Source organism: Camelus dromedarius, chromosome 9, assembly GCF_036321535.1.
Source record: "Camelus dromedarius isolate mCamDro1 chromosome 9, mCamDro1.pat, whole genome shotgun sequence".
NCBI lineage: Eukaryota > Metazoa > Chordata > Mammalia > Artiodactyla > Camelidae > Camelus > Camelus dromedarius.
In genome coordinates this window covers 67,247,499-67,264,654 of record NC_087444.1, presented here as the reverse complement: position 1 = coordinate 67,264,654, position 17,156 = coordinate 67,247,499, and the positions used below count along the sequence as shown (strand labels likewise).

At 34.3% G+C, this 17,156-nt stretch overlaps 1 protein-coding gene across 2 annotated transcripts in view; it reads left to right on the top strand.

Moving 5' to 3' along the window:
• LOC105096935 (zinc finger protein 420) overlaps positions 1-17,156 on the top strand; it is a 101,870-nt gene that overhangs the window by 16,685 nt on the left and 68,029 nt on the right. Inside the window, exons 1-3 of one of the 2 annotated variants that reach the window (XM_031456840.2) lie at positions 12,845-13,760; positions 14,335-14,389; positions 16,981-17,107. In XM_031456840.2, coding sequence (XP_031312700.1) covers positions 14,381-14,389; positions 16,981-17,107 — 136 coding nt within the window. In that variant the 5' untranslated portion in view covers positions 12,845-13,760; positions 14,335-14,380. Of the gene's footprint in view, positions 1-12,844; positions 13,761-14,334; positions 14,390-16,980; positions 17,108-17,156 lie in introns of those variants that run through there. The other variant, XM_031456836.2, reaches the window with a different exon arrangement.

Below are 17,156 nucleotides of genomic sequence, written 5' to 3'. Positions count from 1 at the left end.
GATGACATTTGAGATAACATTAAGCATACCAGCATTCACATTATACAGGTTCCAGAGGAAGAAGAGACAGAGAAGGGAACCAAAAATATGTTTGAGGAAATTATGGCTGGAAACATCCTAAACCTGAAGAAAGAAACAGATATTCAGGTACAGGAAGCAGAGAGGGTCTCAAACAAGATGAACCCAAACAGACCCACACTAAGACACATCATAATTGAAATGGCAAAAATTAAAGATAAAAACAATATTCTTAAGGTAGGAAGAGAAGAACAAGGGTCTCTACAAGGGAATCTACATAAGGCTATCAGCCAGTTTTTCTGTATTTCCAGATCTAAAGGGAGCGGCATGACATATTCAAAGTGCTGAAGGGGGAAAACCTGCAACTTAGTATACTCTACACAGCAAGGTTATCATTTAGAATTGAAGGAGAGATAAAGAACTCCCCAGAGAAGCAAAAACTAAAAGAGTTAATGCTAAACCTACCCTAAGGAAATGTTAAAGAGTCTTTAAGTGGAAAAGCAGTAAGAATCTATAGGAAAAGGAAAATCCCACTATGAAAGGCAAAAATATAGTAAGGACTAGGATCAACCACTGAAATAAGCCAAAATGAAGATTAAAAGACCAAAAAAAAGTAAAAGCAAATATAACTACAATAAATAGTTAAGGGATAAATATGAAGATGTAAAATATGACATCAATAACACAAAATGCCAGGAGGAGTGTAAAAATGTAGATCTTTTAGAATTTGTTTGAATTTAAATGACTATCAGTTTAAAACAAGTAGATATAGTTATAGGTCAACATATATGAACCCTGTGCTAACCACAAATCAAAACCACAGTAGATACACGAACACTAAAAAGGAAGGAACACAAGCAAATAACTAAAGAAAACCATGAACTCACAAGGGAAGAAACAAAGAATAAGAAATGAACAGAGAACTACAAAAACAACTAGAAAACAAGTAATAAAATGGCAATAAGTACATATCCATCAATAATTACTTTAAATGTCAATGAACTAAATGCTCCAATCAAAAGACATAGAGTGGCTAATTGGATAAAAACAAGATTCATCTATATGCTGCCTACAAGAGACTCATTTCAGAGCTAGAGACACAGACTGAAAGTGAGGGGGTGGGAAAAGACATTTCATGCAAATAGTAATGACAAGAAAGTGAGGGCATCGGTACTTACATCAGAAAAAATATACTTTAAAACAAAGGCTATGCCAAAAGACAAAGAAGGGAGTTATATACTGATAAAGGGATCAATACAAGAAGAGGATATTACACTTATTAATACATATGCACCCATTACAGGAGCATCTAAATAAGTAAAGCAAATACTAACAGACATAAAGGGAGAAACTAACAATAAGACAATAGTAGTAGAGTACTTTAATACCCCACTTATATCAATGAACAGATTATCCATACAGAAGATCAGTAAGGCAGCTATGGCCTTAAATGACACAACAGACCAGTTGGACTTACTATATATCTACAGGACATTATATCCCAAAACAGCAGAATATACATTCTTTTCAATTGCACATGGAACATTTTCCAGAATAGATCACATGCTAAGCCACAAAACATTCTCAGCAAATTTAAGAGGATAGAAATTAAATCAAGCATTTTCCCTGACCACAACAGTATAAAACTAGAAATCAACTAGAGAAAGAAAAATGGAAAAATAATAAATACATAGAGACTAAACAATGGTCTAATGTGAAACAAATGGGTCGATGAAGAAATCAAAGAGGAAACCAGAAAGTACCTTGAGACAAATGAAAGTGGAGACCCAACTCTCCATAATCTTTGGGATGCAGCAAAAGCAGTACTAAGAGGGATGTTTATAGCGATATAGGCCTTCTTCAAGAAACAGGAAAAATCTCAAGTAATCGATCTAACCTAACACATAAAGGTATTAGAAAAAGAACAAAGCCCAAAGTCAGCAGAAGAAGGACATAATAAAGGTCAGAAGGGAAATACATAAAATAGAAACCAAAAAAAGAAAAGATCAACAAAAATAAGAGCTGTTTTTTTGAAAAGATAAACAAAATTGATAAACCTTTAGCCAGGCTCAGCAAGAAGAGAGAGGATCAAATAAAGAAAACAAGAAATAAAAGAGGAGAAATAATAACTGGCACCACAGAGATACAAAAAAAATCATAAGAGAATATTATGAACAATTATATGCCAAAAAATTTGACAACCTAGAAGAAATGAACAAATTTCTAAAAACATGGAATATGCCAAGACTAAATCAAGAAGAAACAGATAATTGGAACAAACAGATAACTAGCAGTGAGATTGAATTTGTAATCATAAAACTCTCAGCAAACAAAAGTATAGGTCTGGATGGCTTCACAGGGAAATTCTACCAAACATACAAAGAAAAGTGTATACCTATCTTTCTCAAACTATTCTAAAAGATTGATGAGGAGGGAACACTCCCAAATACATTCTGTGAAGCCACCATCAATCTGATACTGAAACCAAAGATATTTAAAAAAAATACAGGTCAATACCTTTGATGAATATGGATTAAAAAAAATCCTCAACAAAATATTAGCAACCAGAATCCAACAGTATATAAAAAGGAATATACACCATGATCAAGTGGGATTTATTCCAGGAATGCAAGGATGGCTCAATATTTGCAAATCAATTGATATGATACACATCATTAACAAAAAGAAGGATAAAAATCACACGATTATGCCAATAGACACAGAAAAAAATTTTGACAAAATTCAACATTCGTTCATGATAAAAACTTATCAAAGCTGGTATAGAGGGAACATATCTCAACATAATAAACTCCGTTCATGAAAAACTCAGAGCTAACATCATACTCAATGGTGTAAAGCTGAAAGACTTTCCTGAATTCAGAAACAAAGCAAAGATGCAGACTCTTGTCATTTCTGTTTAACATAGTTTTGGAAGTCCAATCACAGCAACTAGACAAGAAAAATCAATAAAAAGCATACAAATGGAAGTAAAGAAGTAAAACTATCATTATTTGTAAATGACATGATGCTTTATATAGAAAACCCTAAAGTTTCCACCACAAAACTGTTAGAAGTAATAAATGAATTCAGTGAAGTTGCAGGATAGAAGGTTAATATATATAAATTTGTTGGTTTTCTATACACTAATAATCAACTATCAGAAAGAGAAATTTTTAAAAACAATCCTATTTAAAGTCACATCAAAAAGAGTAAAATATCTAGGAACAAACTTAACCAAGGAGATGAAAGACCTATACTCAGGAAACTATAAAACACTGATTAAGTAAATTGAAAATGATACAAAGAAATGGAAAAATATCCCATGCTCTTGGGTTGTAAGAATTAATATTGTTAAAATAGTCATACTAACCAAGGTAATCTACAGATTTAATGGAATCCTGATCAAAATACCTGTGTCATTTTCCACAGAACTAGGACAAATAATCCTAGAATTTATATTGAATCATGAAAGACCCTGAATTGCCAAAGCAATCTTGAGAAAAAAGAATAAAGCTGGAGGAAGCACCCTCCCAGACTTAAGATTATACTACAAAGCCACAGTAATCAAAGCAGTGTGGTACTGGCACAAAAACAGACACTCAGATCAATGGAACGGAAAGGAAAGCAATGAATGCACACTTAGATCAATTAATTTATGACAAAGAAAGCAAGAATATACAATGGAGAAAGGACAGTCTCTTCAATAAGTGATGCTGGGAAAGCTGGACAGCTACAATTAAAATAATGATATTGGAGGGGAGGATATAGCTCAGTGGTAGAGTGCATGCTTAACATGCACAAGGTCCTGGGTTCAATCCCCAGTACCTCCATTAAAAAATAAAGGAACAAACCTAATTAACTCCTATAAATAAATAAAATTGTACAAAAAAAATCTAAAATAAGTTCTAAAATAATGAGGTTAGAACATTTCCTCACACCATGTATAAAAATAAACTCAAAATGTTTTAAAAACCTAAATGTAAGACCTGAAACTATAAAACTCCTAGAAGAGAACATAGGCAGAACACTCTGACATGAATTGTAGCAGTATATTTTTTTTTTTTTGGACCTGTCTCCTAAGGGGGAAAAAATGAAATAAACAAATGAGACCTAATTAAACTTAAAAGCTTTTGCACAGCAAAGGAAACCACTGACAAAACAAAAAGACAACCTACTGAATGGGAGAAAGTATTTGCAAATGATAGACATACAAGGAGTTAATATTCAAAATATATAAACAGCTCATACAACTCAACATCAAAAAAACCCCAAAATCCAAACAATCCAATAAAAAAAAATAGGCAGAAGACCTGAATAGACTTTTTCCAAAGAAGACATACAGATGGCTAACAGGCCCATGAAAAGATGCACAACATCACTAATTATTAAAGAAATACAAAACCACAATGAGATATCAACTCACACCTGTCAGAATCGCTATCATCAAAAAGTCTACAAATAACAAATGTGATGAGGATGTGGAAAAAAGGGATCCCTTGTACACTGCTGGTCAGAATGCATATTGGTGCAGCCACCTATGGAGAACAGTATGGAGGTTCTTCACAAAACTAGAAGTAGAACTACCATATGAATCAGCAGGTTTACTCCTGAGTATATATCCATAAAAACTGAAAACACTAATTCTAAAAGATACATGCACCCTAATGTTCATAGCAGCACTATTTACAATAGCCAAGATATGGAAGCAACCTAAGTGTCCATCAGCAGAGGAATGGATAAAGAAGATGTGATAGATATAGATATAGATAAGTATATAAAATGGAATATTACTCAGCCATAAAAGAGAATGAAATTCTGCCATTGGCAGCAACATGGATGGACCTAGAGAATATTATGCTTAGTAAAATAAGGCAGTGAAATACAAAGTATGGTATCATTTAAATGTGGAATCTAAAAAATAAAATGAATGAATGTATATACCAAAACAAAGCAGATGCACAGATATAGAGAACAAACTAGTGGTTACCAGTGGGGAAGAGGAAAGAAGGGAGGGGGAAGATAGGGGTTTGGAATTCAAAGATACAAATTACTACATATAAAATAGATAAACAACAAGGAAATGTTGTACAACACGTGGAATTATAGCCATTGTTTTGTAATAACTTTTAATAGAGTATAATCTATAAAAATGATGAATCACTATGCTGTAAACCCAAACTAATATAGTATTATAAATGAACTATACCTCAATAAAGATACAAAATAAAATTTAAAATTTTTTTAAAAACTTAAGTAAAAAGAGGTCATCACCAAACCCAGAATCATTTAGATTTTCTTCTGTGTTATCTTTTAGGAGTTTTATAGTTTTACATTCTGTATGTAGGTCTATGATTCATTTTAAATTAATTTTTGTAATTTATTTTTAGGAAATGTAATACATTTAATTTTTAATCTAGATTCATTTTTTAAAGTGGATATCCAGTTTTTCCAGCATTATTTGTTGAAAAGACTATCTTTGCTCTATTGTATTGCTTTGCTCCTTTGTCAAAGACCAGTTGACTGTATTTATGAGGAACAATTTTTGGGCCCTCTGTTCTGTTCCACTGATCCATTTCTCTTTTCTTTTGCCACTACCACATTATTTTAATTGCTGTATTATTACTGTAAATTTTGAAGTCTGTAGTGTCAGTCCTCCAACTTTGTTTCTCTTCACTATTGTGTTGGCCATTCTGGGCCTTTTGCTTGTTCATATAAATGATACAATCAACTTAACATCCACAAAATAAATTGCTGAAATTTTGATTTGGGTTGCATTGAATCTATAGATCAAGATGGGAAGGACGGACATCTTGACAGTATGGAAGTTTCTCATTCATGAACATGGAACATCTTTCCATTGGTTTAGTTCTTCTTTGATTTCACTCATCAGAGTTTTGTAGTTTTCCTCATATAGCTCTTGTACCTATTGTTAGATTTAGACCTTGAGTGTTTTGTTTTGGGGGGGTGCTAATGTAGGTCATATTGGTTTTAATTTTAAAATCCACTTGTTCATTACTGGTATATAGGAAATTGATTGACTTTTGTATATTAACCTTTTAATCTTTAACCTTGCTATAATCCCATATGTAGTTCTAGGAGATTTTTTGTTGTTGTTGATTCCTTCAGATTCAAGTCGAGGAAGTTCCCCTCTATTCCTAGTTTATGGAGTTTATCATGAATGAATGTTGGATTTTGTCAAACACTTTTTCTGCATCTATCGATATGATTATGTGATTTTTCTTTAGTCTGTTGGTGTGATGGGTTACATTAATTGATTTTCAAAGGTTGAACCAGCTTTTTATACCTGGGATTAATCCTGTTTCGTTCTGGTGCATAATTCTTTTTAGATATTATTGAATTTAATTGCAGATATTTTCTTGAGAATTTTTGCATCTATATTCATGAGATATACTGGTCTGTAGTTTTTTTCTTGTAAGTCTTGTCTGGTTTTGATATTACGGTAATATTGGTCCCATAGAATGGAGTTAGGAAGTATTCCTTCTGCTTCTATCCTCTGAGATGGTAGAGAATTGGAATAATTTCTTCCTTAATTTTTTGATAGAATTCACCAGTGAACCCATCTGGGCCTGGTACCCTCTATTTTGGAAGGTTATTAAGTATTGATTAAATTTCATTTATACATTGTCACCTGTTCAGATTGTTTCATCTGAGTAAGTTTTGGCATATTGTGTCTTTCAGGGAATTGTTCTGTTTCACCTAGGTTATAAAATTTGTGGGCATAGAGTTGTTCATAATATTTCTTTATTATCATTTTAAGTCCATGAGATCTGTAGTGATGTCCATTATTTTATTTATCTCATTCTCAGGTCTTCTCTCTCTTTTTTTCCCTTAGTTAGCCTGGCTAGAGTCTTTTTTTAATCATATTGATCATTTTATTATTATTATTTACAGGATGTTGTGGAAGGCATTCCATATAGATACAGTAGCAAAAATTAAAAAGCTACATAAAATCAACTTTTCTTTCTTGATGTTTTATGTGTTGATTTTTGTCATAACTCATTAATTAGTAAAACTAATTATTCCAATAATTAGTAGAGTCTTCACTAATCATGAAATTTGCAAATATTTTTAGTTTTCTTTCTTGCTTTCCTATGCTTGTAACTTGGGTGCCTCTTTCTAATCTTACTGCAGTGGGTACACCTTCCAGGAAATGTTCAATAGAAGTAGTGTTACTTTCTGTCTTCATCTTTTTTCATGATTGTATAGGCATAATTTTTTCTTTTCTTTTTAAATGTTAAAATAAATTTATAGTTACATAAAAGTTTCAAAAATAGTATAGAGAATTCCCATATACCTCTCACCCAATATCAGTTTCCTCTACATTATTGTGGTATATTTGTCAAAACTAAGAACCCAAGATTAGTACATTATTATTATTGACTAAACTGCAGAATGTATTCAGATTTTATATTTTTCCATTAATGTCTTTTTTTAAGTATAGTTGATTTACAATATTGTTTTAGTTTCAGGTGTACATCAAAGTGATATAGATAGATAGATAGATAGATAGATATACATATATATAATTCTTTTTCAGATTCTTTTCCATTATAGGTTATTACAAGATACTGAATATAGTTCCCTGTGATATACAGTAAATCCTTGATGTTTATCTATTTTATATATGGTATTGTGTAATTGTTAATCCCATACTCCTAATTTATCCCTCCCTCTGCTTCCCCTTTGGTTTGTTTTCTATATCTGTTTTCTGTCTGTTTTTGTTTTGTAAATCAGTTCATTTGTACATTAATGTCTTTTTTCTTTTGTCATATCTTTTGGTCTGTGACAGTTTCTTAGTTTTTTCTGATTTTTATGAACTTGACAGTTATGACAAAATGCTTGTTAGGTATTTTGTAGAATCTCTCTCAATTTGTATTGGTCTGATGTTTTTCTGATGATTAGATTGGATTTTCTGGTTTGGGGAAAGAATACCACAAAGTGAATTTGGACTTGATTTTAAACTTTCATTGTTATTCGTATTTTTGCTGTATTTTCATAAGAATACACTTCATTAGTATAAAGAAATTCTATTTTGTTCATATGTTATAAGAGTTTACTTTATGATTGGATGTTGAATTTTATTTAATTATTTTTTCTTCTGGGATCATCATTTCCCTTTAATATAGTGACTTAACATTAACAAATGTTCTTATGTTTTAACCTGATACTCCTAGAATGAATACAATTGATCATGAAGTTTTTTTTTTAATTAAATTACTAGATCCAATTTGGTAATATTTTGTTTAGAATCTGTACATCTACATTCATTAGACTGAATCTTAATTTTTCTTCCTAATACTGTCCTTGTCTCATTTTATATCCAACTTCATCAGATGCATTGAGATGATTCCCTTTTGTTTCTCCTATTTTTTCAATTATCTTTTCCAGAAAATGTACATAAAATATATTGAATATTTTAAGTAATAAGAGTACTCCCATCACTACCATGCAACATTTTCAATAGTGTCTCTGGTAACCCACTAGTAATGTGCAATCAAATCTTATATTTCAGCAGTGTTAGAATAATTTTCTGTCTCTGCTTATGGCACAACCCAATGCCTAACAAGGTTCATCTATTCAATTTTGTTTTTTACATTTTTGCATTTATTATTTAATTTTGTTTTACAATTTTATAAAATATTTACAGTTTCAATGTCAGATCTACAAAATAGCATATATTCATAGATATTTGGCTTCCATTCTTGTCCCCTCCCACTGCTTTCATTCCCTCCAACAAAGGAAATAGCTTATAAACTTTATGGTTTATACTTTAATTGTTTGTATTCAATGTGAACGTTTCTGTATATATTCTTCATGAATTCCCTTCCTTATATAAATGGTAGCATACCGTAGATAGAGTTTATTCCACCTTGCTATTTCACTTTGAAAGAATATGTCATGGAGATCACTCCATAGGAATATATAGATGCTTCTCATTTCTTCATTTAGTTGCATAGAACTCTGTTGTACTCCTATACTACAGTGAGTTCAAGTGATACCATGCTGGTGGCTATTTAGATTAGTTCTACTCATTTGCTCTTACAAAGAGTTCTGTGATGGTGTGATACCCTCTGTATAAATATTTTCAGATTCTTTCCAGAGAGTATATGTTTGGGTTCGTAGAACTGGGATTGCTGGTTCAAAGGATAAATTTTGCTACAAACTGGCAAATACCTGTTTCTGGTGGTTGTATCATTTTTATTTGCTAACCTGGCTGTGTGAGAGAGACTTATTTACCTATAGTCTTTCAACAAGCTACATTATCAAACTTTCTTTTTTGCCAAAGCATACTTTGAATTTGTTCCACAATTTAACAATCACTGATTTAATCTTTTCCTAATCACCTTCCCTTTACCTTCCTATATCACTTTTCAATTTCTAAATCTTCTTTATCTCTTAAATTGCACCATCATATCAGAACTTTATATTCTATTCACATTTATAGACATTGTAATTGTAATTCTTCCTTTTTTATTCTAAGTTTTGTGTCTTCCAAGAAAAAAAGTGAATGTTTTTATTTGTATTTTCTTTCAGAATATAAATCTAGGTGTGAGAACAAGAAATTATTTCTGAAAGAGGATAATTATGAAACAGATTCATCACAATGGGTTATAATGGAAGAATTTACGAAGCATGGACTTAAAAAGGGATCTCAGGAAAGCTATTTTAGCCAAATGTCATTTACCACTGAAGACATGCCCACTTCCTTTCAGCATACACTTTTTTCTCTACATGAAACATTTAATACTAAAGAGAAGTCTTGTGAATGCAAAAAACATAAAAATGCCTATGGACAAGACTCACAACTTACTACTTATCAAGAAAGTCAAACTGGCAAAAAAAAAAATCTGACTATAAAGAATATAGGGGGCCCTTAGTAGGACTTCAAAACTTAGTTTATATCATATAGTGCCTATTGGTATGAGACCCTATGAATGTGGAGACTATAGGAAGTATCTGAATAGTGGCTCAGACTTTATACAACATAACCAATCCCATTTCTCAGCTTTTTTGACATCTTTACCCTGCAATGTCCAATACCTTAGCCAGTAAGCCACATGCAGCTATTTAAATTTAGATTTAAAATAAATAAAATTTAAAATTCATTTCCTCTGCCTCATTAGACACATTTCAAGCACTCAGTAACTACCTGTGGCCAGTGGCCATTGTATTGGACAATGTATTATAGATCACTTCCAAAATTGCAAAAAAATTACATCACACAGGCTTATTGAAAAAAGTTGTATTTTATCATCCTTTTAAACTATGAGAGAGACCAATCTGAAGTTGCCTTGGTAGAAAATTAACATACAGAAATCAATTAACTCATGTGCAAATAGTCTTAAGAAATAGAAGTTTCAATAGAAAAAAAATTCTTTTACTTAAGCAGTCACAAAAAATTTGAGTTATCACAAATAAAATTAAATAGAAATATCCATGACCAATATGGAAAAATAATTTAAAATTTCTAAAGCACTCAGAAGATGAAAAAGTGAAAGAATATAACATGTTCTGAAATTGCAGTGCTAACATCATCAAGATATCACAGTTCCTTAGGTTATAAATGTGATGTACTCTCAATTAAAAATACTCAAGAATTTTTTAAACATATGAGCTAATTCTAAAGTCTATGGAGAAAAATAGAAAGACCAGAAAAACCAGTAAAATTCTGAAAAAGAATAATAAAAATTGGTTAATTAGAACTATTAGACATTAAGGTATATTTCAATTCTACAATAATCAAGAGTCTAGCTCTAGCTATATATCCAAACAGATAGGAAAGGTAGTATATGGTAATGAAGGCATTTTTGATCATTTAATACCTTTCTGAATTGTTATAAATCTTGAGGATTTGGATGTATTATTTCATATATATATATCATTTTACATATAGATTTTCAACCAATGTTTTTAGTAGCCATGTGGCAAAGATAAGACAAATTTGTATACATATTTTTTCAAACAGTCTGAAAACATCACTCCATAGCTTACTCAATAGTAAAAAAAAAAAAAAAGTAGAAAAGATAGCTTTACAGTGAATAGGGCTGTTGACCACAAGCTTAAGGAAGTAAATTAATGCAACAAATGGGAGAAAGTGACATCATGTGGCTCCTGATGTGATGCATTAAGGACACTATCACCCATGGAGTATTCTTGTCAAAAATATTTAGCCTGGAACATGGGGAATTTTTTAAAATGTTTAGAAGGACACTTGGGGGGAGAAAAGCAGTCTGGACACCAAAAATATGGCTTTGAAGTACAAGAAAGCTGTGAACTGTTCCAAATCAAAGAAGATTAATGATATATGACAACTAAAATAGTGAATGATCTTTGTATTTTGGATTTAAAAAGCTTTAGAAATTGTTGGGATATTTGGGAGAAATTTGAATATGTACTATATATTAGATCATAATATTGTAATTGTTAAATTTCCTGAGAATTTATTGTGGTTATATTAGAGAATGTATCAGTTCACAGGACTTGTGTAAAACATGGACATATCTGTAAAACAGATTATCCATTAAATGGCTTAATGTAATAGGGTAGCCATACGGAGGAGATTTCAAAAAAAAAATAGAATCCTAATGCACAGCTCAAAACAAAATTAAATGCAAATAGATCAAAGATGTAGACTAAGAATTATAAGATGTAAGACTAAACCATAAAATCTTAGAGAAAAACATGGAGAAAAATAATAAGGTTAAAGTAACACAAAACCATATAGGAAAACCATTGTAGGAAAAAATGTATTTGTCTACTTTTATATGGCAAACTGGAAACACTATTGAAAGTCAAAATATAAATCCCAAACTGGAGACTTTAAAAATTGAAAATAGTCAGTATTACTTAATAACAAAAATAGGCAATACAAATCGTTAAGAGAAAATATAAACAATGACCTAATAGAAAATGAGCAAGTATGAAAAAATATATCACAGAAACTGCAAAGAAGTTTTTACCCCTTTGGAAATTTTTACTCCCATCTCAATAAGATATATAGAATTTAGAAATGCAATATCCATCCACCAGATTGACAAAGTAAGGAAATTGTGTATCTAATCTACATGTTGATAGTGGACAGCTGAATTGATAAAACCTAAAGGAAGGCAGTAGCAAAATACTTATCAAAAGAAAACTCAGGTATTCATTTCTCTAGAATTTGTGGAGGAATTTATGTAACAGATGTCACCAGACATATCCACAAAGAATATAATTTATGGCACCAGTCTAACAGCAAAAGACTAGGGGAGAGGAGTCAGTTACAGTAATAAATTGGTTAAATTATCATACATCTGTTTAATGGAAATGTACAGCAAATTAAAAGAACAAGGTATCTATATAGTAACAAGAAAGTTACAAACAATATTTTGTGTGTATAACAAGGTAATATATATTTTTATTTTAATCCCCTACCCCTCCTACAAGCTAATATTTTTGTTTAAAATGTATCATATTTATCTGTATATATGAACTCAGCACATGCATAGAAACAAACTGACACGCACCTATTGTCATGGTGATGTGAATGAAAAATACTTCAAGCCATGTCAGTAAACAAAGAATGATGAAGCCATTAAGTTAGCAGCAGCTGCTGCCACCCCTCAGTGAAGACAAGCCTGCAGTCCAGCCTCTGGAGCCACTCACAACCATGCACTCTGAGGGGACTCAGAATAAGAAAGGACAGGATACTGGCCCTAGATAGCTAGATGCTTGTCAAAGGAATAAATTCAATGAGCCCAAATATTTGCTTCCTCCCATACATAGAAAATCGCTGAATTCTTTAACTTGAGATATCTGGTTTTCTTCAGTTAACAAATAATCTTTTAACGTTCTGACTACCTGGTCTTTGTTGTAAAACTCCAATATATCCTAGCTCCTCTCCTATCTCTTTGGAGCAGTCCCTCAGAGTCATCTGAGAGGCTATTATCCCGGGCTGAGTCCTCAGAATTATCAACCAAGTAAAACATGACTCTCAACTTTTAGGTTGTGCATTTATTTCAGTTGATAGTGGAAAGGTGGTGAATGCCCTGGTTGCTTGGAGAGTATGGGGTGTCTGGAGATGAGGATGCAAGGTGTTCATTTTTTTCTCCTTATATCACTTTTTAAAAATTTTTATTTAGCATATGCAAAAATTAGTCAATTTTATCCCCCAGGCAGAAATTTTAAATTGTTAAAAAATCAATCTTAGGCCGCAATCCATTTCTAGTTTTAGCTGTCACTGAACTTTTCTGAGCCTGTATTCTAAAGTTTTTTGAACAGAGGAATGACTTCTCAGATGGGACCGACTGAGCCAAGGGCATTGCCAATCATCCACCACACAGGCATTGAGCAATATTAGCTGCTGAATAACAAGAGGGGAGCCGGGATATCAACCCACCGCACAGTGCCGGTTCACCAAAGAGGCCAGCGTGGTCTCGCACAGGCGGTGTAGGCAGGGTGGCGCTGTCTAGGGCGCTGAAGGATGGGCTCAAAGGATTCTGGGGATTGTAGTTCAAACGTCGCGACGCTTCCAACTGCGCAGGCGCAGATGCAGTTTGGCCGTCTCCGCTTTGTCTACAGCGTCGTTAGTGCAGTTCCCTGAGGCGTCTTATCTGCTCCAATCCCTACTTGGCACGAAGGAGCGGCCTTCTTAGGGTTGAAAGCCTCGCGGTGTGGGAGTGACTTCGGGCCAGACCCAAATGGGCATAAGCACTACCCTGCGACTGGAGACCTTACATCCGGTAAACTTTCTGTGTATCTGTCGCCGTGGTCTTAGCGAGTTGGGCTTGGTTATCAGCGAGCCGCGCCTTTAACACCGGGAGAGTGATTTATATGTGGGCATGTCCAGGACTGACTGATCAGCTGTGCTCAGGGGAGAGGTGGCCTCCTTGAGGACAGCAGTGCCCCGGATCTTTGGTCTGGGGCCGGAATTTGGGCGCGTCTTCGGCTCAGGGTCTTGACTGAGGCGAGTCTTAATGCTGTAGGTGTAGTCTCACAGTCCTGCTCCACAGGAGTAGCGAGGACACAGGGACGCTCAGAAATAAGGTGGCCCGGGATAGGGGCGTCGCGTCCGAGTCTCCAGACATGGTCAGCCGTCCAGAGGTCATTCTGCTGCAGCTGGAGCCCCGGGTCTCTGGCTTAGGGAAGGGATAGGATTTGTCCGGTCTCCCTCCCATTCCTGTCAGTGTGTCCCTGTGATATGGAAAGAGTGGACAGTAAGATAAAGGACTGCCGTTTGAACGGGGTTGTTCTGGGAACTGGGAGGCCGGCGCTGCTCTGCCTGGCCTGCAAGCTGAGGACTCTGCCCTTTTTCAGAAGAGGAGCCCTGAGGATCGCGCATTCCCTGAAAAGACTGAAAGCCATGACCCAGGTGAGGTGATGCTTCCTGAGACACATGAGCCTTTGCCTTCTTTATCTTGACCTGTCCTGGGCAGGAGCATCTCTTCCAGGGCCTCCTACTATTCATTTCCTTTCATCCCATCCGCTTAGTTCTGTTGCCTTGGTACCCTCAGTTGCCAGGTGTCCACAACTTTTTTCTGTAAATCGTTATCTTTTTCCCTGTGGGGTCAGGAATACTGGCGAAGCAAAAGTGCACAGGGAGGAAAGTGTGGACATTCTTTGCCAAATGGACCTGTTTTACACAGACTGTGATGTGATGAGGTCAAGCTGAGAACCTGAGTGGGAGCTCACATCTGGAAAGTCATGATCATCTCCACAGACTGAGGCTTCCTAGTAAAGCAAGATGGGAGATGTAGTTGGTGGGTCCAGTCTTCATTTGACTTCAGTCTTTTTTTTTAATTGAAAAATTTTTAATTCTTTTGTTTTTAATGGAAGTGCTGGGAATTGAACCCAGGACCTCCTGCATGCTAAGTAGGCACTCTACCACTGAGCTATCCCCTTCCCTCTTTTTTTTTTTTTTTAATTTACTTTTTTAATTGAGTTGTAGTCAGTTTACAATGTTGTGTCAGTATCCCCTTCCCTCTTGACCTCAGTCTTTTGTGAATTTTGATCCTTCTCCAGCAGATTTTGGCAATTCAGGAACCAGGAACATTTATTACAGTTTACTGGTGCCTGGCTGCAGGTTGGATCATCCCAGAGCATAAGTTGTTTGAGAATTTTTAGAGCCCAGACAGACCTTAAAGTTCTTATTAATGAACAAAATGAGAAGAAAGACTAAGTCAGTGACTCCAAATGATGTATAAAAATGCTTCTAATCAAAATGATGTTTATTAAAGAATTTTCAGAAAAAGAATAAATCCCTTTATATTACTATGTGATATAAGAATCAACCTATGTCTTGAAAATTTTCTTAACTTACATGACGATTCTATTTATTAAAAAGAGATTTTCAAACTCATACCAAAATTTAAGTATTAATGATTCAAACTGAAATATGATGCTTCTCGTTAAAGTAGCAGGGCCTTGCCATATCACCTAGTTCCTGTCTCAAGACAGTTACCCTCAACTAACTGCCTTCAGTATTTATCCCTGTAGTGTTTCCAATTATTCTCATTTTGCTGTTTGTGGAATAATCATGTTTAGTCATCGTTCCTTGGCTTCCCTGTGTGTTGGAATGGAAACTTAGCTTTTTTCTACACTTTCCCCAAAATGTTTATAACATGATTTTTAGTTAACTTTATCATGTGTGTGTCATTACTAATGTGTAAATGTTATAGCCTGGTTATACTACAAATAGTCTACTAAGCAGACTTATGATTTCTAATGTAGTAATTTTTTTCCTGGACTAATTAGCTTTTAAACTTACTTGTTCAGTTTTCCACATTTGTATTGCTAATCCATCAAAGTGTACAAACATCACTGCCACATGACTATCAATAACACTTCCCATATTGTCACAAGCATCAGTCATTTATTTCTTCAATGCCTTCTTCTGGTTTCCTTTGTTTTACTGCTCCTGTCTCCATTGGTTGTTCTTCCCACTTGCTACCCAGCTGTCATCCTGGCACTTTTCTTTCACAGTTACATTGGAACTTTTTGTCCTCTTTCTCTTGTGACCCTTATTTATCCTTATCTAGGTACCTGGTATACCTCTTTCATGGCTTGCCCTGTAGCTTTTACAGAGCACAACCAGTTCTAAGCAAAGATGCTTAGAAATAGGAGGCGAATATTTCAAGCCCTTGCTAGTCCAGACTCTAAACTGGTTCTCAACCAGGGACAATTTTGCCCCTACCTCATCCCCCGCCAGGGGTGGATATTTGGCAATGTCTAGAGATATTTTTGATTGTCATAGCTGGGAGAAGGGAGTAATACTGGCATCTAGTCGAGAAGAGGTCGGCGTTGGTGCTGTATATCCAAAAAACAATCCATAGAACAGCCCCGAAGCCCTGCAACAAAGAATTATCCAGCCCCAAATGTCAACATTGCCATGGTGAGAAACTCTCCTCTAGGTATGTCTTTACAGTGTTTTCTTGATTCCAACAGTGATGTTTAGAAATCCATTGCATTTCCGATTCTTGATACTTAATATGACCTGTTTTCTTTGTCTTAATTTTTTAAAAGGATCTTTTTATTCCTTTTATTCTCAAATTTTATTCCCGGAAAATTTGTAGAGTTGATCTCTTTTTCTTCCTTAGGGTTAAGAGTAGGAGAAGGGAACTGTCAATTACTGACAATTAATTATATGCCAGGTGTTAGTAGACTAGAGGAAGACTTATACTATTTCAAATAATAGAGAAACTCCACTCAGCTAGCCTTTGTACCTCCCAAACGTGGTTGGATACTGAAAATATCCTGCCATGAACAGATAGCTTGATCTATCTTCAGGAATGTTTGAAGACATAAATCATACTGACTTCTGGGCCTCCAGGACCAGCCTGTTCTATGTGTCACTTCCTATAAACACTTTCTTTATCACCTGTATTTTTACCTTTTTCTTATCTCCTCCCATCTTAAAAGCATTTGTTTTTATTATATCATTCATACATGGATTTATTGTTTCAGGGATTGGTGTTATTCAAGGATGTGTCTATAGACTTTTCTCAGGAGGAGTGGGAATGCCTGGATTCTGATCAGAGGGATCTGTACAGAAATGTGATTTTGGAAAACTATAACAACCTGGTCTCGGTTGGTAAGCATACCTATCTCTAAAAGTTCAGTTTTCCCTCTGGAATATTTGA